The 24,604-nt window shown below is 45.9% G+C and overlaps 1 protein-coding gene across 1 annotated transcript in view; it reads right to left on the bottom strand.

The window, feature by feature from the left end:
• The window catches only part of LOC121568043 (CXADR-like membrane protein), a 115,355-nt gene extending 91,065 nt beyond the window's left edge, over window positions 1-24,290 (bottom strand). The window contains exons 1-2 of the mRNA XM_045219603.1: window positions 24,068-24,290; window positions 23,813-23,906 (exon numbers count right to left, since the gene is read on the bottom strand). Of these exons, the coding sequence (XP_045075538.1) occupies window positions 23,813-23,873 (61 nt within the window). The 5' untranslated portion in view covers window positions 23,874-23,906; window positions 24,068-24,290. The remainder of the gene's footprint in view (window positions 1-23,812; window positions 23,907-24,067) is intronic.
• Between the last annotated feature and the right edge of the window lie 314 nt (window positions 24,291-24,604).

The raw sequence follows: 24,604 nt of genomic DNA on the forward strand, positions 1-24,604 counted from the left end.
GAGGTGTCTAAACGGTGGACAGTCAAACTGAAGAGGTTTCTAAATGGTGGAGAGCCCACCTGAAGAGGTGTCTAAACGGTGGACAGTCAAACTGAAGAGGTGTCTAAACGGTGGACAGCCCACCTGAAGAGGTGTCTAAACGGTGGAAAGCGCACCTGAAGAGGTTTCTAAACGGTGGATAGTCAAACTGAAGAGGTTTCTAAACGGTGGACAGCCCACCTGAAGAGGTGTCTAAAAAGGTGGACAGTCAAACTGAAGAGGTTTCTAAACGGTGGACAGCCCACCTGAAGAGGTGTCTAAACGGTGGACAGCCCACCTGAAGAGGTGTCTAAAGGTGGACAGCCCACCTGAAGAGGTGTCTAAACGGTGGACAGTCAAACTGAAGAGTTTTCTAAACGGTGGATAGCCCACCTGAAGAGGTGTCTAAACGGTGGACAGTCAAACTGAAGAGGTTTCTAAACGGTGGACAGCCCACCTGAAGAGGTTTCTAAACGTGAGACAGCCCACCTGAAGAGGTGTCTAAACGTGAGACAGCCCACCTGAAGAGGTGTCTAAACGGTGGACAGTCAAACTGAAGAGGTTTCTAAATGGTGGAGAGCCCACCTGAAGAGGTGTCTAAACGGTGGACAGTCAAACTGAAGAGGTGTCTAAACGGTGGACAGCCCACCTGAAGAGGTGTCTAAACGGTGGACAGCCCACCTGAAGAGGTGTCTAAACGGTGGACAGCCCACCTGAAGAGGTTTCTAAACGGTGGACAGCCCACCTGAAGAGGTGTCTAAATGGTGGACAGCCCACCTGAAGAGGTGTCTAAACGGTGGACAGCCCACCTGAAGAGGTGTCTAAACGGTGGACAGCCCACCTGAAGAGGTTTCTAAACGGTGGACAGCCCACCTGAAGAGGTGTCTAAATGGTGGACAGCCCACCTGAAAAGGTGTCTAAACGGTGGACAGCCCACCTGAAGCGGTGTCTAAACGGTGGACAGCCCACCTGAAGCGGTGTCTAAATGGTGGACAGCCCACCTGAAGCGGTGTCTAAATGGTGGACAGCCCACCTGAAGAGGTGTCAAAACGGTGGACAGCCCACCTGAAGAGGTGTCCAAACGGTGGACAGTCAAACTGAAGATGTTTCTAAATGGTGGGACAGCCCACCTGAAGCGGTGTCTAAACGGTGGACAGCCCACCTGAAGCGGTGTCTAAACGGTGGACAGCACACCTGAAGCGGTGTCTAAATGGTGGACAGCCCACCTGAAGAGGTGTCTAAACGGTGGACAGCCCACCTGAAGCGGTGTCTAAACGGTGGACAGCACACCTGAAGCGGTGTCTAAATGGTGGACAGCCCACCTGAAGAGGTGTCTAAATGGTGGACAGCCCACCTGAAGAGGTGTCTAAACGGTGGACAGCCCACCTGAAGCGGTGTCTAAACGGTGGAGAGCCCACCTGAAGCGGTGTCTAAATGGTGGACAGCCCACCTGAAGCGGTGTCTAAACGGTGGACAGCCCACCTGAAGCGGTGTCTAAATGGTGGACAGCCCACCTGAAGCGGTGTCTAAATGGTGGACAGCCCACCTGAAGAGGTGTCTAAACGGTGGACAGCCCACCTGAAGAGGTGTCTAAACGGTGGACAGTCAAACTGAAGATGTTTCTAAATGGTGGACAGCCCACCTGAAGCGGTGTCTAAACGGTGGACAGCCCACCTGAAGCGGTGTCTAAACGGTGGACAGCACACCTGAAGCGGTGTCTAAATGGTGGACAGCCCACCTGAAGAGGTGTCTAAATGGTGGACAGCCCACCTGAAGAGGTGTCTAAACGGTGGACAGCCCACCTGAAGAGGTGTCTAAATGTTGGACAGCCCACCTGAAGAGGTGTCTAAATGGTGGACAGCCCACCTGAAGAGGTGTCTAAACGGTGGCTAGCCCACCTGAAGCGGTGTCTAAATGGTGGACAGCCCACCTGAAGAGGTGTCTAAATGGTGGACAGCCCACCTGAAGAGGTGTCTAAATGGTGGACAGCCCACCTGAAGAGGTGTCTAAACGGTGGACAGCCCACCTGAAGAGGTGTCTAAATGGTGGACAGCCCACCTGAAGAGGTGTCTAAACGGTGGACAGTCAAACTGAAGAGGTTTCTAAACGGTGGACAGCCCACCTGAAGAGGTGTCTAAACGGTGGACAGCCCACCTGAAGAGGTGTCTAAATGGTGGACAGCCCACCTGAAGCGGTGTCTAAACGGTGGACAGCCCACCTGAAGCGGTGTCTAAATGGTGGACAGCCCACCTGAAGCGGTGTCTAAACGGTGGACAGCCCACCTGAAGCGGTGTCTAAATGGTGGACAGCCCACCCGAAGCGGTGTCTAAATGGTGGACAGCCCACCTGAAGAGGTGTCTAAACGGTGGACAGCCCACCTGAAGCGGTGTCTAAACGGTGGACAGCCCACCTGAAGAGGTGTCTAAATGGTGGACAGCCCACCTGAAGAGGTGTCTAAATGGTGGACAGCCCACCTGAAGAGGTGTCTAAATGGTGGACAGCCCACCTGAAGAGGTGTCTAAACGGTGGACAGCCCACCTGAAGCGGTGTCTAAATGGTGGACAGCCCACCTGAAGAGGTGTCTAAATGGTGGACAGCCCACCTGAAGAGGTGTCTAAATGGTGGACAGCCCACCTGAAGAGGTGTCTAAACGGTGGACAGCCCACCTGAAGCGGTGTCTAAACGGTGGACAGCCCACCTGAAGCGGTGTCTAAACGGTTTACAGCCCACCTGAAGCGGTGTCTAAACGGTGGACAGCCCAACTTAAGCAGTGTATAAAAACCCGGCGGACAAAGGAGCCCCTCACACCGTCTCTGATTAGCAAACTGTCCCGGAGGACATGCAGCCACAAAGAAGAGACTCAGAACCAGACCCACTGAGACTGATGGTTCTGATGGCGCTGGAGCCAAGGGTGGGTGGTGTGCGGCGTTTGTTGTGTACTCTCAATTTTTCTGGTCGAAAATGAGCCCAATGTCACTGTGACAGCGCCGCACTCCTCCGAGGGCACCGTAGACCAGGGGGGGACATGATCGTTCTGCCTCCCTCCACCATGGCCCAGCTTGCACACACACACATATATACACACACAGACACACACACAGCAGAGAGCACAGCACAGGCCTCATTACGACTGCGGCCCTGGCTAATGCCACAAGATCAATGACAGATCCTGCCTGCCTCTCTCTCTCCCTCTCTCTCTCTCCCTCCCTCCCCCTCTCTCTCTCCCTCTCTTTCTCTCCCTCCCTCCCCCCTCTCTCTCTCTCCCTCTCTTTCTCTCCCTCCCTCCCCCTCTCTCTCTCTCTCCCTCTCTTTCTCTCCCTCTCTCCCTCTCTTTCTCTCCCTCTCTCCCCCTCTCTCTCTCTCTCCCTCTCTTTCTCTCCCTCCCTCCCCCTCTCTCTCTCCCGCTCTCTTTCTCTCCCTCCCTCCCCCTCTCTCTCTCCCTCTCTTTCTCACCTTCGCTCCCCCTCTCTTTCTTCCGCTCTTTTTTTCTCTCTCTCAAGTGCTGTTTCTGCCTCTCCACCTCGCTTACTGTCCCAGACTTCCTCCTTCTGTTTCTGCCTCTCCACCTCGCTTACTGTCCCAGACTTCCTCATTCTGTTTCTGTCTCTCCACTTTTCTCTCAATGGTTCTCTCTCTCTTCATATACCTCTCCTACTCTGTCCCCTGGTGCATTCCTTTACCAAGCAATAGCCTCCAATATGTTCCTGCAGTCAACCCAACCCAACTCAACCCCACCTCCACCCCGCACCCAACCCCACTTCAGAGCAGAGAAAAATAGGCTGCCTCTGGTGAGCAGGATGCACATGGCTGAGTGGTCATCCATCACACCCTGCAGTGGCTACATGTCCATGATGCTCCACCCATACATCCTTGCAGGCTACATGACCATGATGCTCCACACCTACATAGCCCATTCCATTACTCAGAGAGTGGTAAAGGACAGTAAAAACAGCTTGTTAAAAGATGAGGGAGTGGTGAGACGTAAAACAAAACAACAGTGTCACATACCGTGCAGCTGAAAGATCAAAAGGTGAAATAATGGTGGCTTTCAAAACCTATGTAGCCTCGCCATTGGCCAGGCATGCTAATGCATTCAAATGATAATGCGTGGCGTGATACATCAAAATGTCCGTCCCAAGACAGGACGGGTTAACTGCCCCCCCCCCCTCATGCACAAATGTTCTGTGAAATAAATTGCAGGAGATGATTAGCTTGATGGGAGGATGGTCTGGAAGAGAGGATGGGAGATAGAAGGAGAGCAACATACTAGTGAGGTTACTGGGTCATACTGATAGTAAAGGAAAGGAAAGGGGGATACCTAGTCAGTACAGTGCTAGAATAAACACTCTTCATTAAGCACTGATGCACCCTCATACCGTATGGTTTCTCCTCAGAGGTAACTGAGAACAAACAAAAAACCCATAAAGAAATGGGGCTAACCATTCAGTCGATGAATAGGCTCCCCAATGCACTTGAATGCACTGGAGTATAACGAAACTATTGACATGCCTTCAGAGAAAGCGTGCCCAAGACAATCCATCTTCACCAGTGCAGTTACCATGGGCTAATGTTGAGCACTCATTAGCTAGCCTCCTGAAACACAAAACACAGCGCAGCTCCAGCCATAAGCAGAGTGCCACTGCCTGCAACATCAGACAGCATTACATTGGGATGTGAGTCCTCAGGGTGAACAGTCAATACATGTCCTCTAACAAGGGAAGTAAGAGACCACTGTCTCATCCTGCCATGCTATGTGGGTCGAATAATGAATACGGAGTCATTTCTCCAGTCTAATGTCTTTATAAAGGTCCTGTAAGCAGTGCATTTGGAGGAAAGGATTACGTCTGCAAGGGAGGGAAGTATTTCTCCTTCAGCATGCTGCTGTGCTGTCAAACACGTCTCCTGATGGATCTTGTGTCCCTCTGCTCAGCCAATGACAGAGCAGACGCAGTCGGCCATTGCTCACAGGGCACTTTTCTAAGGCCTTGTTAGTTTGCCCGCCAGGTGACCTGTAACTGAAACCCCCCAATCCAGCTGCCTCACAGGCTTCAATCGCTCACAGGGGTGATCTCTGGCTATTGATCCGCTCACGTGATCTGCAGATGGATCTTGACACACGATATGTCACCCTTTGATGGGTTTGTTCCCTAAACCGGAGAGGATGGGGAAATCCTATACAAAGGGACTGCCACTTGATATGCTTGCTATACTTTTCTCTGCAAAACGGAATCAACTGAACATGTTGTTTTATACATGTACATAAATGTACTTTCTACAAAGGGTTGGTCAAAACAAGCATTATGATATAGCACGGGTAAACCTATGACGCAAAAATGGGCATCTTGTTTTCTGTTCCATCTGAGAAATCCCTGTGCATCCAGTGTCCCATCAGCTCAGCCAGCCAATTCATTAACTTGATCTCCACTGTAAAAAGCATCTAGATATTATTTCCCCTTACTTCTAGCCTAACATTTGGTTTGCAACCACGGGGGTTTGTACAAACATTGCTGTCTGTCTCTTGACATTTGCAACATTGTTTAAATATTGAAATTCGATTTCCACTGTCCTATTGAGAATTAACGTGTCAGGACGAGACGGACATATTTTCTCAGCCAGTAGAAATCATGAATCAGCATAATTTTTATGGATATATACAAAGAAATGTAAATAGAAAAACAGGTGAAATGAAATGCAGCTATTTTTCTGTTATTCTAGCTGACTGTGTTAGCTGTAGTTTGCTAGCTAGCAAGCAAGGGATAAGAATGTTGCCAGCCAGTATAGATATAGAACAAAAATACTTAACAACTGGGTCGAGTCTCTGGCAACCTAGAATGAACGGCCAGCCGGCTTGGCTAGCAACCATAGATGTTTCGGGCTAGGCGTTTTCGTTGAGGGATGAAATAGTAGCCTATGAATACATTGATCAAAATAACATTTTTTATTTAGTTGGTAACCTGTTGTAAAAAAGCAATTGTACATGAGGTTGTGCAAAAAACTTTTTTAGCATGGCTGTGCTGATCTACGGTACTCGGGTCCACCTCGTACCTATAACCGCAGCACAGCTGTGCTAAAACAGCCGTTTAGCACGCCCTCTCAAGTACAATTGCTTTAGTATATGCATGAGCACATGTCTGTACGCCCACACAAACACTCTCATTACAAATCACATATGGATCACTTGTCAAATGTTTCTCATCAATCACTAGCCAACTGGCCGTGAAAGAGGAGACTTCAGAGACAGGCATTGATTTCAAGCAAATCTGCCGGGACGTCTCCTGTCTCTCTCTGCACTGTGCGGTGCAGTATACCTTTCCAACGTTAATGAGCAGCCGTCTTCCTTCTCCGCAGAGTGAGACGTTCTCTTTCATGCCATCTGTCAGGAAACACCAGCGATTCATTACCAGAGAAGAATAAAGTAATCTGACGGTTTAGCCAGCTATTTGAAGACAGAATACGATGTCCCGTAATCCCTTTCTGAGCAGCCGTAAGCCTTGCCGTTATCACCGCCTTTAAACACATTAACTCAGGCTCTAATTCTGTACATGACGCTATAGAGGCTTGGAGGAAAAAGCATGCTAACTGACGTCAATATAATTGAATTGGGCAAAAGGAGGAATACGGAGTCTCCGTGCATTTTAAACAATCAACATTAGCCTGTAATAAGCAAAACAGCCTTGAGGTGAATGCATTTCCGTGCTTTAACAAACATCCCCATAACACACTAGGAAGATGCAATCTAAAGAAACACATGATGCACACATGCACACACACACACATAAACACACACATTAACACACAGGATTCTCTAGTAATGAGTGAGCAGGTGAAAGAGAGGTAGGCCTTGTTTTACTGATGAGCATCATGTGGGAGGGAGGTAAAGTAGAAACAAGCAGCCTCGCACCACACTACCCCCAGCTGCAGTAGGATCCCTCCGTCCACACTGCTGCAGCCTAATGTCCCCTCCCTGAGCAGGAGCTTTTGGTGGAATTAATAACTTATGGACTAAAGGAAACATGGTAAATACTCCACTAACGGCCGGGGTGACCGAACAGGAAAACGCTGCTGCTGCACCATGTTATACTCAGGTTCACTGAAATACAGCAGTCAAAGGTAGCAGTCATACAGGGAACACTCTGAAGCAACACTATAAGACCATGTACTGTTTCATATCCCATCACCAAACAGGAAGCGCACAAGCATCAATCATGTTGATCTGAAGAGATGAGCGAGGGTCACATTGACGAGGGAGGGCCACAGGAGAAGGGAGGAGGGGAGAGGGGATGGAGGGGGAGTGAATCCCACCAGACAGGACTGCTTGTGCATTCTGTTTGCAGCCAGAGGGTATGAGACGCTTGGTGTTTGCTGAGACTGCCGATTACTTCTCAGCCCTACACTCAGCCCAGTGCTCCACCACGGCAGGATACACTTAATTGCCTCATTAGCAAAGGGGCTAGTGACAAGTCGGCTCCTCCACATTGTTCAACGTCAAGAGTGCATCCATGAGGAAAGATCAGTAGAGTAAATAACGTCTTCTCCTCTACATAGAGAAAATGTTTGTTTTTTAAATTGGGTCCAGTAACCAAGGAGATGAGGCATGTCCTTATGCTCTCCTCGCAAACAAAGAATAGACCATCCATTTAATAACATTTTCCTTTTCTATATTCTAACCCCAAGCCATTTTTTTGTAATGTATAACATAGCATACAGTTGATGGTACAGTACCTCCCATCACTGTACTTTTTGAGCTTGGACTAGTCTAGAATACCAACTTTAATTATTTTAAGAGCTTGATTTTGCAATGTTGCTATTCCTCCTCCACAGCAACTCTGGACCCCGGATGGCAAATCATGCCAAATGCTAACACTCCAGATTTCCCTTTCTGAAGTGATGTGTACTGTTAAAAACCTCACATTGAATATCAAGAAGACAAGCCCATCATGTTCTATTTGCTCCCAACTGAACAAATATTTGAAAAGGAACATCTCATTCACAAGCGAACTGTCCAGCACCAGCATGGAATATATTGAAATGTGACACTTTTGACAAAAACACAAAACCATGACAAGCATTTTAAACACAGTCCTAAGCCCAGTGCCTTGTCTGGTGGCATAGTGAGCTACAGTTAGCCTGTCAGGCTGCAAGAGGACCAAGGTAAAGAATCCAGGAGAGACACAGGAGAGGCAGAAGATGACTAAACAATGGATAGAAAATGGTAGCATCTGCAGGAAATGTAACTAGGAGCTTAGTCCATCTAGGAACAGGGAAGTAGATGGCATTAATTTGCCACTCCCCAGGGTACTGGAAGCCTGCTCAGACGCACGAGTACAACCGTACCATGAGCCTCACGGTCTCAGGGCAGGAGTAGTGTGTGTGTGAGAGAGAGAGAGAGTGTGAGTGTGTATTTCAGGCATGCAGAATAACTACCCCATTCTATTATAATAATATGCCATTTAGCAGATGCTTTTATCCAAAGCAACTTACAGTCATGTGTGCATACATTTTTACGTATGGGTGGTCCCGGGGATCGAACCCACTACCCTGGCGTTACAAGCACCATGCTCTACCAATTGAGCTACAGAGGACCACAGTTATCAGAGCACAGACCGTGGTGCTTCTGCCACCTCAGTCACGGGGAAACACAATATGCCCTCTTTGGAAAGACAATATCCAAAACCTTGTAAGGTGAAAATGTAATGCTCGTATGTGTTTGGGCTGTATATTACATCGCTATTGCTGCACGGCACTCTGCGACATGGTGGATAACATCAAACCATTGAGCTACACATCTGCATGGGCAGTATAGCGGAAAGGCTCCATTTCATCATCAAGTCAAGTCTAACGACTCGTAAAAATAAAGGTGGTGATGCCATCTGTTCTGGAACAGTTTCACAGGAAGGGGAGAAAAAAATAGATTTTTCAGCAGGGAGGGCAATCTACTGTACACTCACCACGGTCTAAGCCAGGGGTGTCAAATATACATAAAACAAAATATATATATATATATAAAACAGTATGCAAAGTATGTTAAATATACTTTAAAATGACTAAAACCAAATTGAAACTGTGTAGTAATGATAATGGACCTACATTCATAACATTTCTTGATTGTGTCCAACTCGCTAATAATCACCGAAATGAAAGCTAGACAGTCAGGGAGCATCGGAAATTCCAAAAACGACAGATAGTGTCACGCCCTGACCTAGAGAACTCTTGTTGGTTGGGTCAGGGTGTGAGTTTCAGTTTGAGATCTATGTGATCATATTCTATGTTGGAGATCTAGTATGTGTATGTCTAGGTTTGGCCGGGTGTGATTCCCAATCAGAGGCAGCTGTCGCTCGTTGTCTCTGATTGGGGATCATACTTAGGTAGCCTGGTTGCCTACCTTAGTTGTGGGATCATGTGTTCCTGATAGGCTTGTGGTGTTAGCCCTTAGGACCTTCACGGTTACGTTGCTTTTGTTGTTTTGTCGAGTGTTTATTTGTTCTAATAAACATGTACGCATACCACGCTGCACCTTGGTCTGACCCGTCTCTCAACGAACGTGACAGAAGATCCCACCGTAAAAGGACCAAGCAGCGTGCCCAGAAGGAGCAAACGCCTGGGACTCAATGGGAGGTAACCTTGGTAGATGTCCTCCTCGGTTGGGGGAAAATTACTGAGGAGGAGGCCATCCGTTACCGGGAGGTAATGAAGGAGAGTGTAGCCGATAAAGGACCCTGGGCGAAGGAGGAAGCCCTGGTAGGAGAGGATCAACGGCGACATCAACGGTGCCGGCCGAAGAGGAAGCCCGAGAGGCAGCCCAAATAAAACATTTTGGGGGGGGGCTAAAGGGGTGGTCGGGGATCGAGAGAGAAGAGCCCCGACCATTGCACCCGTGGGGGTTCCAGGTGGAGTCCCTACAACCATGAAAGCAGGAATGGGAGCAGTTTTACACAGAGGAGTCGGAGGAAGACGACGACGATGAATTTCTGTTCCCTCACTCGTGGGGGCTCCCGGATGAGTCCTCACTGGAGGGGGATTGGCGGTGGCGAGAGAAGGACTGGAACAGTCGTGGATCTCCAACGCCAGTTCCCAGCCCGGTACGCCCCGTTCCTGCTCCTCGCACCAAGCCAGTGGTGCGTGTTCCCAGTCCGGCGCGGCCCGTGCCTGCTCCCCGCACCAAGCCAGTGGTGCGTGTTCCCAGTCCAGCGCGGCCCGTGCCTGCTCCTCGCACCAAGCCAGTGGTGCGTGTTCCCAGTCCGGCACGGCCCGTTCCAGGACAGAAACACGCACCTAAAATGGAGTCAGCAGGTACAGTCGGTCCGTCCGGATCGTTGGAGGAACGTATCCAACGGCAGGCGAGCAGGATCCAGGCTCTCGGCAGCGCAATGGTGCGCGTGGTGAGTACATTGGAGCGATGGGAGAGAGGTGGCGTTTCTACACCTCATCCAACCACACAACTCACCCGACCTCCAGCGACGGTTCCCTGCAGGGAGCACTTTAGCGTGTCGGTGCCCAGTCTGGGGCTGGCAACCAGCCCAACTACAGGGTTGGAAACCACCTCTGCATCGGTGCCCAGGGTGGGCACGACGTACAGCCCCGTTTTGGAGAAGGAGCTCCTAAACGTGTCAGTGCCCAGTCTGGGGCCGGCAACCAGTCCTACTACAGGGCTGGAATTTTCCTCTGCGTCGGTGCCCAGGCTGGGCACGGCGTTTAGTCCTGCTCCAGAGATGGAGATGGATACGGGTCCGGAAGTTTGCTCTACTCCGGAGCCAGAGCAGTCCGCTCCACCAGAGCCTAGTCCAGCTCCGGTCAGCTGCTCCACTCCGGAGCCAGAGCAGTCCGCTCCACCGGTGCCAAGTCCAGCTCTGGTCAGCGGCTCCACTCCGGATCTAGAGCAGTCCGCTCCACCGGTGCCTAGTCCAGCTCCGGTCAATGGCTCCACTGCGGAGCCAGAGTGGTTCGCTCCACTGGTGTCCAGTCCAGCTCCGGTCAGCGGCTCCACTCCGGAGCCAGAGCAGTCCGCTCCACCGGTGCCAAGTCCAGCTCGGTCAGCGGCTCCACTCCGGAGCCAAAGCAGTCCGCTCTACCGGTGCCCAGTCCAGCTCCGGTCATCGGCTCCACTCCGGAGCCAGAGCAGTCCGCTCCACCGGTTTTTAATCCAGCTCCGGTCAGCGGCTCCACTCCGGAGCTAGAGTAGTCCGCTCCACCGGGATCTAGTTCAGCTCCGGTCAGCGGCTCCACTCCGGAGCCAGGGCAGTCCGCTCCACCGGGGTCCAGTTCAGCTCTGGTCAGCGGTTCCACTCCAGGCCCAGACGTCAGCCCCACTCTAGGGTCGGGGCCTCCCACACCAGGGTCTAGACAGGGCTTGGTGCATCGTGGGAGGAAGGAGAGGGGAAGCATCGCGCCGAGGTCCAGACCAGACCAGGGGTGCAACGGGGAGGCAGAGAGGGAGAGGTCGTCACGCCCGGAGCCAGAGCCGCCTCCGAGGCTAATGACGGCCGGAGTCCGCACCTTTGGGGGGGGGGGGGGTACTGTCATGCCCTGACCTAGAGAACTCTTGTTGGTTGGGTCAGGGTGTGAGTTTCAGTTGGAGATCTATGTGATCATATTCTATGTTGGAGATCTAGTATGTGTATGTCTAGGTTTGGCAGGGTGTGATTCCCAATCAGAGGCAGCTGTCGCTCGTTGTCTCTGATTGGGGATCATACTTAGGTAGCCTGGTTGCCTACCTTAGTTGTGGGATCATGTGTTCCTGATAGGCTTGTGGTGTTAGCCCTTAGGATCTTCACGATTACGTTGCTTTTGTTGTTTTGTCGAGTGTTTATTTGTTCTAATAAACATGTACGCATACCACGCTGCACCTTGGTCTGACCCGTCTCTTAACGAACGTGACAGATAGAGGACTATTTTTTACAAATTGTTACGGCGAGGAAATATAACCCATTTTAAGTGTGGCCCTCCAGACCTCATTGAAGACTGAATGTAGCCCCCGGGGCAAAATGAGTTTGACACCCCTGGTCTAAGCACCTGAATGTGACTTAATCTTCCATACAAACATAAACTTCTTCCATTGAGTGCATCTCGCCTCTCAGAGTTTAAAGGTTGAGCCACCATTAGTGTGACACACTGCAGGCTATCGTAATCAGCAGCATTACACACTTAATTGCAGGCAGCCTAGCGATTGATCAGCGATATCCAGTTTACAATGTTTTTGCTGTGGTATGAACAGCCAAATAAATGCCAGGCATTGTGGCTCGATAATTAAACCATCCATCATGATGCCTCTAGTACAGGATAACAGCAAGCCACTACAGTGGGACCTAAATATTGCATTCTACAGCTACTAGTACTGAATAGCAATAAAAGATCTGCAGTCGTGATGACCAATGCATTTATCCTTAGTTAAAAATCAGCGTCAGTATATGTGTTTATCATATAAAGCCTTTTTCATGATTCTAATAAAATAATTGCAACCTATCTGAATTACAGGAAGTTATGTCAATTAATTACAGATATAAAACAAAAGTATTGCACCATGAACAAGCCTCAGATTTTAAAACCCCTCCAAATCAAATAGGGACTTGGACTCAGGTAAGAAGACAGGTGGTCCTCAAGGTGTTGTTGCTACCTGCAGGTTAATCATTCCTTCTTCCTACTTTTAAATGCACTAATCACTGGCCACCAAATTCCCCCTGCAAACACCATCCATCTTTGGATCTTATACAGATGGAGTGGTGACGTCCAATGGGGGTGAAGATGAATGCAAGAAGAACAGGAGGCCTCTGCTGATTACTGGCACTAATGCTTGGGGGAGAGCAACAAGAGGGAAATGGAGTGAGACAATGGAGCAAAACACCTAATGGAGTGGCCTGCTAGCAGAGCTAATAGACTGTTTCAAATTGAAAGGAACAGCGTCTAAAGAGTGAGACGTGGAACATTTCCCCCGTTCTCTCAGTTGGCTCTCATTCTACAAGAAGAGAGAGAGAAAAAAACAACAGGGTTGTCATTGCCTTGTGAAACATGCTTTTGCATCATGGGTTGATTAAAAAAAAATCTGAAATCAATTTCAGTAATTAAATTACTGCTTAATGTCATATGTGGGAGTCAAGCCTTAGTGAATTAGCGTTGCTGTCCTGATGCGAGGGAAGTATGTTCAGAGATTCTCCTGCTTGACTGTGTGAAGAATCATGTCTTTGGGCTTCATAGATCATAGAGCAGGGTTTCCCAACTGGCGGTCCGTGGGCAAAAGGTTTTATTTGGCCTCCCCAAGTTTTGTGAGCCAAATAAATTAAAGGATTAATTTTCATTTTTTTGTTAGACATAAAAAACTGTAAAAACACCAGGAAAACAGCTCCAAGGGATTTTAATTTGGGAAATCTGTTCCCAAGTATTTCTACCAGTGGAATAATAATGGCCGGAACGGAGCAAATGGAATGGCAACAAACACCTGGAATCCATGTGATTGATGTATTTGATACCATTCCACTAATTCCGCTCCAGTCACAACCACCAGCCCGTTCTCCCCAATTAAGGTGCCATCGACCTCCTGTGATTGCAGAGAGGCACGTGATTATATTCAAAAGTAAGCAAGGTTTGAAATGATTATGTTTTAGTCAAATATTATATCTGTTTGGGCTTCTTGTGATCAATTTGCAGTCTACAAATTATTGTAATTATGTTCCGCCACCCGACCAACCGCTCAAGAAAAGATTGGCCCGCGGCTGAATCTAGTTGATGATCACTGTCATAGAGTGCTTTATAGTGAGAACCTATCCCTCTGAGAGCAATATTCCCAAATTATTCAGATCCTCAGTCATATCATGCCTTTTGAACATCAAAGCCTCTATTTGGACATAATAATCAATTAGTCCCTCCAGGATTTTTTTTGCAAAATCAGCAATACCCTGCATATTATGCGAGGGCTTGCAAATTTGACCTATCACATAAAACAGTCAAATCACAATTCATCATCTCAGCCTTGCAGCGTGATCACCTCAGCTCAAGCTAATGGGCGGTCCAGGCGACAGCGGACTAGAGCGTTACACACAGAGGAAACACTCCCTACAGCCTCTGAGAAAAATAATGTTTGGCCAATTTCAGCTATGGAACGAACGTACAGAATGACAATTCCATTATTTTCAATGGAGGCAAACCACATATAAAATATATTGTAATGCACTTGTTATTCTTCTCATGTCATTGATGTAAACTGTATGCTAAGATGCTTGAAATTGAAAGACACCTTTGCGACAGGGATTTTCTTTAGGGTTGAAGCCTCTCTGAAAACAGATATTAATGGTTTCCAAAGAGCGAACACAGATCAAAAGCAACTTCTGCTATGAGTAGACAAGCGGGCCAGTCTTATTCTGGGCTGCCAGTTTTCGCTTAGGTAGAGCATGCTTGAGAGAAGCAAAACAGAGCTGTGAGCTTGGAATGATCAATCTCTATTCACTTGGCAGTAGGTATCCATTGAAAGATGTGGTTGAAGTCCAACAGTGTCAATCATTGATGTGCAACAGTATCATACCAGGTGATCTGAAAAACTACGATCAGTCAATGGGAAATATCATTATACTCTTGGGTAAAGTATTTATTTTTAGGGCAATATTGGTATAAATGTTACAAATAGGGAGTTTCAGGACCCCCGTAAGACATCATAGTAAAATGGAGGGATGTATTCCAAAAGGAAATAACAAAATGGCCTTATACTGGGAAAGATGGGTTCATCTCTGGACATCGGAGGGTTGGCGTTAAGATCAGAATGAATGGTGGATTGGTCGCTGTGGGTGAAAATCCGGCACTTGCAGAAAGAGTAAATTAGGAATATATGTACCGTACATGTGAGTGAAAATAGCTGTAAGTAGCAGTAGAAGTATTGTTGTCCGTTAGTTTACTCCAATCAGGGTAGGGATGGTAGGGCAGGGGGAAAAAGTATAAAGAAATACATATTTAAAAAATAACGGGGATTAGAAATGATGCAAACAATTAAATTGATAGAACCCACAATCTATCTACAATATCAAAATGTCATACCGGGACTTTAGTGAGGTGAATCAATGCAAGGCAGCACCATGCCCTTTGTAGTTCAGGGCAAAAAACATCAGCATTTGTCTTGTCATTTGTTCACCCTCAGATCTCTGCATTCTTATAAAACAATCAAAGAGACCCTCATCAAACTGTTTATGTTCACTAGCGTCAAAGCTTTCCTGAAAAGAAGCAATAATTGTCCCCGATCCATTGACTTTCATGGTTATTCACCCCAGCAAATAATGCAGAAATCCTAACTTTTGCTTGTAAATGACCATGGCGGCAGAGATTAGAGAAAGCGGCAGGACACTCTGCTGTTCGAACGTAAAATGGAAGGTCTGCAATGCTTGATAGATATCATAGAAAGAAGAGCTTGGTGTACCAGAATGAACATAGCCTACTGTACTATACATGTGGCTTGAGTTAACGTGAATCTGAGCCTCTCCAGAACATCTGTCAAAAGTTAGCTGTACAGTGAAATAGGCAGTTCCTGTTCACGTGTTCCAAAATAATCTGGAAGTCATTTTGTCAGTAAAGTTTTAAAAGAGGCTGAGATTTATAGGTCAGAAAACAACACAAACCCAGTTCTGTCCAGATGTTTGTGGCCCACGTCAATGCTACATAATATTTCAAACAAAAACATACTGTATTTTGAGTCAGACCTCTTGAAAAGACTATCAATGGTGAAATAGATGCCCAATGTCAATGTAGTGTATTGATGCAAATAAGATGAAGGTGACAGACACTAGAAGGTAAAGTAGGCAGGATTTAGAAAAGAGAGAGGAAATCTGTCATGCTGAAATGTACATTTTCATCTCGCCAGAATGACCTTCACTTGTACAGAGGATGTCTTTGGCTGTTAAAAATACACACAGTAAAAAGAACAGGTATAAACCAGGCACTATTTCACCTAAAGTCTCTCTCATTCAAAACACAGAACTAGGGCCTGGATTCAATCAGATCGAGCGCTAACCAGCTTTGGCCGGATCCACATACAGTGCATTTGGAAAGTATTTAGACCCCTTGACTTTTTCCACATTTTGTTACATTACAGCTGTATTCTAAAATTGATTAAATAGTTTTTTCCCGTAATCAATCTACACACAATACCCCATAATGACAAAGCAAAAACAGGTTTTTAGAAATTTTAGCAAATGTATTTAAAATAAACAACTGAAATATCACATTTACAAAAGTATTCAGACCTTTTACTCAGTACTTTGTTGAATCACCTTTGGCAGCGATTACAGCCTTGAGTCTTCTTGGGTATGACCCTACAAGCTTGGCACACCTGTATTTGGGGAGTTTCTCCCATTCTTCTCTGCAGATCCTTTCAAGCTCTGTCAGGTTGGATGGGGAGCGTCGCTGCACAGCTATTTTCAGGTATCTCCAGAGAGTGTTCGATTGGGGTCGAGTCCGGGCTCTGGCTGGGCCACTCAAAGGCATTCAAAGACTTGTCCAGAAGCCACTCCTGCATTGTCTTGGCTGTGTGCTTAGGGTCGTTGTCCTGTTGGATGGTGAACCGTCGCCCCAGTCTAAGCGCTGTGGAGCAGGTTTTCATCAAGGATCTCTCTGTACTTTGCTCCGTTCATCTTTCCCTCAATCCTGACTAGTCTCCCAGTCCATGCCGCTGAAAAGCATCCCCATAGCATGATGCTGCCACCACCATGCTTCACCGTAGGGATGGTGCCAGGTTTCTTCCAGATGTGACGTTTGGCATTCAGGCCAAAGAGTTCAATCTTGGTTTTATCAGACCAGAGAATCTTGTTTCACATGGTCTAAGAGCCCTTTAGGTGCCTTTTGGCAAACTCCAAGCAGGCTGTCATGTGCCTTTTACTGAGGAGTGGCTTCCGTCTGGCCACTCTACCATAAAGGCCTGATTGGTGGAGTGCTGCAGAGATGCACTCCTCAGTTCAATGTGTCAAATCGGAGGGCCTGTTGTCTGGACCTATGGCAGTCTCTATGGGGGTGCCACAGGGTTCAATTCTTGGGCCGACTCTTTTCTCCGTGTATATCAATGATGTCGCTCTTGCTGCTGGTGACTCTCAGATCCACCTCTACGCAGACGACACCATTTTGTATACATCTGGCCCTTCATTGGACACTGTGTTAACCAACCTCCAAACGAGCTTCAATGCCATACAACACTCCTTCAGTAGCCTCCAACTGCTCTTAAACACTAGTAAAACTAAATGCATGCTCTTCAATCGAACGCTGCTGGCACCCGCCCACCCGACTAGAATCACTACTCTCGACGGGTCTGACCTAGAGTATGTGGACAACTACAAATACCTAGGTGTCTGGTTAGACTGTAAACTCTCCTTCCAGACTCACATTAATAATCTCCAATCCAAAGTTAAATCTAGAATCGGCTTCCTATTTCGCAACAAAGCCTCCTTCACTCATGCTGCCAAACATGCCCTCGTAAAACTGACTATCCTACCGATCCTTAACTTCGGCGATGTCATTTACAAAATAGCCTCCAACACTCTACTCAGCAAATTGGATGTAGTCTATCACAGTGCCATCCGTTTTGTCTCCAAAGCCCCATACACTACCCACCACTGTGACCTGTACGCTCTTGTTGGCTGGTCCTCACTACATGTTCGTCGTCAAACCCACTGGCTCCAGGCCATCTATAAATCACTGCTAGGCAAATCCCCGCCTTATCTTAGCTCATTGGTCACCATAGCAGCACCCACCCGTAGTCTGCGCTCCAGCAGGTATATCTCACTGGTCATCCCCAAAGCCAACACCTCCTTTGGCCGCAATTCCTTCCAGTTCTCTGCTGCCAATGACTGGAACGAATTGCAAAAATCTCTGAAGCTGGAGACTCTTATCTCCCTCACTAACTTTAAGCATCAGTTGTCAGAGCACCTTACCGATCACTGCACCTGTACACAGCCCATCTGAAATTAGCCCACCCAACTACCTCATCCCTATATTGTTATTTATTTTGCTCTTTTGCACCCCAGTATCTCTATTTGCACATAATCTCTTGCACATCTAGCATTCCAGTGTTAATACTAATTGTAATTATTTTGCACTATAGCCTATTTATTGCCTTACCTCCATAACTTGCTACATTTGCACACACTGTATATATATTTTCTGTTGTATTTTTTGACTTTGTTTTTTTTACCCCATATGTAACTCTGTGTTGTTGTTTTTATCGCACTGCTTTGCTTTATCTTGGCCAGGTCGCAGTTGTAAATGAGAACTTGTTCTCAACTGGCTTACCTGGTTAAAGAAAGGTGAAATAAAAATAAATAAAAATGGTTGTCCTTATGGAAGGTTCTCCCATCTCCACAGAGGAACTCTGGAGCTCTGTCAGAGTGACCATCGGGTTCTTGGTCACCTCCCTGACCAAGGCTCTTCTCCCCTAATTTCTCAGTTTGACTGGGTGGCCAGCTCTAGGAAGAGTCTTGGTGGTTCCAAACTTCTTCCATTTAAGAATGATGGAGGCCACTGTTTTTTGGGGGACCTTCAATGTTGCAGACATTTTTTGGTACGCTTCCCCAGATCTGTGCCTCGACACAATCCTGTCATGGAGCTCTACGGACAATTCCTAGACCTCATGGCTTGGTTTTTACTCTGACATGCACTGTCAACGGTGTGATCTCATATGGACAGGTGTGTGCCTTTCCAAATTATGTCAAATTAATTGAATTGACCACAGGTGGATTCCAAACAAGTTGTAGAAACATCTCAAGGATGATCAATGGAAACAGGATGCACCTGAGCTCAATTTCGAGTCTCATAGCAAAGGGTCTGAATACTTATGTAAATAAGGTATTTCTGTTTTTTATTTGTAATAAATGTGCAAAAATGTCTAAAACCTGTTTTCAGTTTGTCATTATGGGGTATTGTGTGTAGATTGATGAGGAAAATGAATAAGGCTGTAAAGGTAACAAAATGTGGAAAAAGTTAAGGGGTCTGAAAACATTCCAAATGAACTGCACCTGATGTTTTGATGGTGTTGGAGGTGTAACTAAGGTATGAGCTGACAGATCGGGGAGCGGCTACTCTTGTTTGTCACAAACCAGTCCCTTCCTTATTATCCCTACTGCGTTAGAAGTTCAAAACAGCGCTAGAAAGTGTAGGCTCTATCGATGATAGAAATAATGACTGATAAAAATGTCAACCCATTGATGTTAGACTAATCCATGTTTTCATGTTAATTTGGATGTGGAGATTTATGCCTATAAGTCTAATTTGAGTGTTTGAACTTGCAAAGCGGCTGCATGAACTTCTAACGCGGCTGCATGGGAATTGTCGGATTATAGTCGGGTGTGGTTTCATTGCATCCAATGGAAGTGACCTGCGATAGCCTTAACCGGCCTTAATGCACGGAGCTGCTTGTGGATTAGACAGCTCTAACACAGCTCCACCTCCAATACCGCCAAAACAACCGCTATGGGGATGTCGGCTAAAGCGGATCTGATTGAATCGGGCCCTAGGCTTGCTCTGGACGTTTCCTAAAAGCATTTCAATCAATGAAACAAGGTTCTTTCAGCAGAAAAATTGGAAAAGCGTATTAGCCATCTCAAGGCCATAGGAATCAAGTAACACAAAAACTGCTAGAAAAGCAAATCAGTGTTTGTTAGCGATATGGGTGTATAGTTCTAGTAGTGGCAGTTAGACCTTTATGCTCGAACATCGTCTCATTAAGCTGCTCATTAGATGTGTGCTCACCACTTCTATAAGGTTGTTCCATCCTGTGTGTATCTCTGCAATCTAGAGCTTGAAATATTTGGAGCGTTTACGTGAATGCAGTCTCCGCTAACGCGGGAATATTGCCTTTAAATTAATTCATGCTGTAATGCTGAACTTCTGCGATACGGATTGGGTCCTGTGTAGCTCAGTTGGTAGAGCATGGCGCTTGCAATGCCAGGGTTGTGGGTTCGATTCCCACGGGGGGCGGTATGAAAATGTATGCACTCACTAACTGTAGGTTGCTCTGGATAAGAGTGTCTGCTAAATTACAAAAAAAAAAGATATATATATGTAATACAGCCCCTAGTCTATGAATACTGACTAGATATGCAATAACTAGAACAACAGTCTTAATGCTTTTTATGGTCATCTGATTTAAAATAAATTGCTTTGTATGTGTGTGAGATAGGGGGGGGTAGAATGTGTGGGAGTGTGATTCAGGAGCAGACACATCAAGATGTCACTTCATAACCTCTGGCTCTGGAGGCTCCTGTCATCTCCGCATATGAAAGATCCTTTGCCACCCCTGGAGACTCGCTAAATATAGAATGGGAACAGAAAACAGTTTTAAACCTAGTTGTTCTTAGTGTCTATCTCCACACATAATGGATCAGATTAACGATGATTATGCAATTTGAGGATGCAACTCAAATTCCCTCTGCCATTGTCATAGAGCAGCATAGATGCAAGACTGCTAAAAATCATAGCGGTCAAAGTGGATAAGCTCCATTTGAAATTAGGGTGTTTGGGGGTTGGAAATGGATAACTCCAATGGAAGGGCTACTCATTTTTTCCCATTACATTTCTGTCAAGTGAATTACAATCTGTTATTACTTCCTGGACAGTCACTTAACATTTTCCATGCAAAACCATATATTGATGAGGGAAGGACAAGCAGGCAATCCATCATTAAGCTCCACTACTTTGGTTTGGTTCTACTTCCAGCTGTTTTATGGGCTTTACCACATTATTTGACCTTCTGCTTCACTATTCATTTTGTGATGTAAGCCTTGATAAAGGCAGTTAAGGAATTCTGTGGTGTTTAATTGTGGTACTTATCTATAATGTGAACACTGGATATTACATCTCCCACAGATATTAAATTAAGGATGTCTTAGGACTTCCAAGGCCAAAGACAAATTAAAAGGAAATGAGCTCTATTAATGAGTATTGATCATTCCATAATAAAATAATATATTCTCTCTTAGCTCAGCCTTTGTGTTGGTCTTTAAAAAATACTGTTCATAACTATAAGGGAAATGTCCTTCAACCTGGTTTGCCATTATGAAAGACCGCACAGAGGGGTATGTCACCACTACATGTATGCCATCTGACTATTTTTTTTACATTTACATTTTTAGTCATTTAGCAGATGCTCTTATCCAGAGCGACTTACAGTTAGTGAATGCATACATGTGTTTAATTTTTTTTATTTAAAAAAATTTTCTCATACTGGCCCCCCGTGGGAAACGAACCCACATCCCTGCCGGCCAAACCCTCCCCTACCTTGGACGACGCTGGACCAATTGTGCGCCGCCCATGGGTCTCCTGGTCGCGGCCGGCTGCGACAGAGCCTGGACTCAAACCAGGATCTCTAGTGGCACAGCTAGCAATGCAATGCAGTGCCTTAGACCACTGTGCCACTATCAATTCCAACTTTCACATCAGCCCTACACTAATCTGCCAAATACAAACAATAATACAAATTCTATTATACTCACCATCATCATCAGCACCACCAAAACCACCAAACCATCACCATCACCATCACCATCATCAGCACCACTACCAAAACATCATCATCATCATCATCATCATCATCAGCACCACCACCACCATCATCATCACCACCACCATCATCACCATCATCATCATCATCATCACCACCACCAAAACCATCACACCATCACCATCACAATTATCATCATCATCAGCACAACTACCATCATCATCATCAGCACCATCATCATCATCAGCACCACCACCATCAACATCACCACCACCATCATCAGCACCATCAACACCATCACATCATCATCACCACCATCATCATCATCATCATCATCACCACCATCACATCATCATCACCACCATCATCATCATCATCACCCCCACAAAAACCACCATACCCTCACCATCAACATCATCATCATCAGCACCATTACCATCATCATCACCACCATCACCATCATCATCATCATCAGCACCACCACCACCATCATCATCACCACCACCATCATCATCATCATCATCATCATCACCATCATCACCATCACCAATCTGCATCATCACCAATCTTCACCATCACCATCATCATCATCATCATCCACCACCATCATCACCAATCTGCACCATTACCATCAACACCATCATCACCATCATCACATCACGTTCATCACCATCATCATCATCATCACCACCAGCTAACAAAATAAATAGCTGATAATACAGTTCACTAGAGCTATGATTGCATGTCTAGACTGTCAACCCAGGTGAAGAAGCCGGATGTGGAGGTCCTGTGCTGGCATGGTTACACAAGGTATGCTGTTGTGAGGCCGGTTGGACGTACTGTCAAATTCTCTAAAACGATGTTGTAGGCCACTTATGGTAGAGAAATTAACATTACATTCTCTGGCAACAGCTCTGGTGGACATTCCTGCAGTCAGCATGCCAATTGCACGCTCCCTCAAAAGTTGAGACATCTGTGGCATTGTCTTGTGTGACAAAACTGCACATTAGAGTGCCTTTTATTGTCCCCAGCACAAGGTGCACCTGTGTATTTATCATGCTGTTTTATCAGCTTCTTGATATGCCACACCTGTCTGGAGGATTGATTATCTTGGCAAAGGATAAATGCTCACTAACAGGGATGTAAGCAAATTTGTGCACACAATTTGAGAGAAATAATATTTTTGTGCATATGGACGATTTCTGGGATCTTTTATTTCAGTTTATGAAACATGGGACCAACACTTTAGATGTTGAGTTTATATTTATGTTCAGTATATATTACCAGAGGTCATGTATTTAATGTGCTATTGTAAAGAAAATATATACTATATTAAAGGTCTAAGTTTGCTAAACACATTAGGTTACATACAAAAGGCTATAACCAACAAACAGTCATCAGACAAAAAAAAAAATATTTTTATATATATATATATATATATATATATATATATATATATATATATATATGGAATGCACCATCACAACCACGGACAGAATTGTTGGAATTTAACCAAAGGAGACAAGCACCAGTGTATTCCATGTTTACTTTGCACCACTCTCACGAGCTCTCACCCTGGCACATGCAGGCACGCCATATCTAGCTTCCTCATCTAGCGGTCAGGTCCCTCTCAGGGCACCAGCGAGCCACTCTCACCACCTGCCATGATCTATTAGACATATCTATTTTTGCCAATCGGTGTCACAACACATTAGTTTGTGCTTCGGATTATAGGTGGCGTTCCCTGTCTTTGTGCTTTCTGCTAAGAAGCAGTTGTGTTTATTCTGTCATTAACAGACAATGGACAATACAATACACTCAGACTACAGTCTTTCTCCAGCACCAGTCAAGTGGATGGATGCCTGAAGTGCAGCCTTTGTACAGTGATCATAACACAGAAACATCTGCTTTCAATTCACATTGTAGGGGGTTCTTTTTTTTACGATGTGAACTTTTTTCTTCTTAACACACATTTTTCACTTGAATTACTTATCACAATGAAGTCTCATCTCATCTCATCTCACTATTTATTTTACATTTTAAAATGGCTAATTTGTCAAAGTGATCTAGGCTATTCAAAAAGAACATGATATAAATATTATGAATAGCTTATGTTACATCATTTGTAGGCTAATTTCGATATAATTCTGGATAAAATGAGGCACAATAGAGCGCTATGGTAAATTTTTTGTGAACAATAGCCTACAAATTGATATAATGGCTCGATATAAATCATAATTATTATTACAACACACAACAACCCAATTTCATCCTTTATCATGTCATTGATAATCACCTATTAATAACTAAATATTTTTATATGAATGCGAACTCACTTACCCAGAAACAAAGAGCGAAATGTTGCAGACATCACGGCACCGGACACGACTGGAAATCCCATGCAACGAAGCTGGAAACAATGCGCTCAGGCTGCCTTAAAATTCATGCGGGTGAACGAAGTGTACAGTCACAATAAAGTAGCACATCAGCAATGGGAGAGAGAAAATTAAATATAATCTACAATGAGCAGGGATCCAAGGACATCATATGCTGAATACTCGAAATGTCAATTCCTCCCTTCACTAAAGAATGCACCTCTTTCTTATCGTCATTTTCATCACAATCCGCCACGCGTCAAATCAAAATTCCCTTCCTTTCTGTCTCGCTCTGACGCGTGCGTGTCTCAGGTTCCTCTGTCTCCGTGGCTCTGAGCGGTCTCCTCCTTTCCTTCCTATACCGCTGCACTAGAAAGTAAGGGGCAGAATCCCGATAGGTGGATGTTGCTGCATGCTGGATGGAGACCTCTAGAGTCTGAAGCCCTCACATCCCCTCATATGACCACAACGGCATCTTGGGCTGGTCTGACTGTTGGGTAGGCTACTTGAGGCCCACTTCCTTAGCAGTGCATCAAAAGGGTCACAATGTATGACTGTGCAACAGTGAGGTAAATAAACAACAGAGAGAGGAGCAATGTTTCCTATTAGGCATTGAGACAGATTAATCCCCTCTTCTGTCTCTGAACAATCTACTGAAATAACACACAGGGCTGGGGTCTCCAGGGGTCACCAGGCTAGCCCTCCCCCTCACTGCTGCTTCTCTATGAAATGGCTCTTTGAGCACAAGACCCCTCAT

The sequence above is a fragment of the Coregonus clupeaformis genome, chromosome 6 (genome assembly GCF_020615455.1).
Source record: "Coregonus clupeaformis isolate EN_2021a chromosome 6, ASM2061545v1, whole genome shotgun sequence".
NCBI lineage: Eukaryota > Metazoa > Chordata > Actinopteri > Salmoniformes > Salmonidae > Coregonus > Coregonus clupeaformis.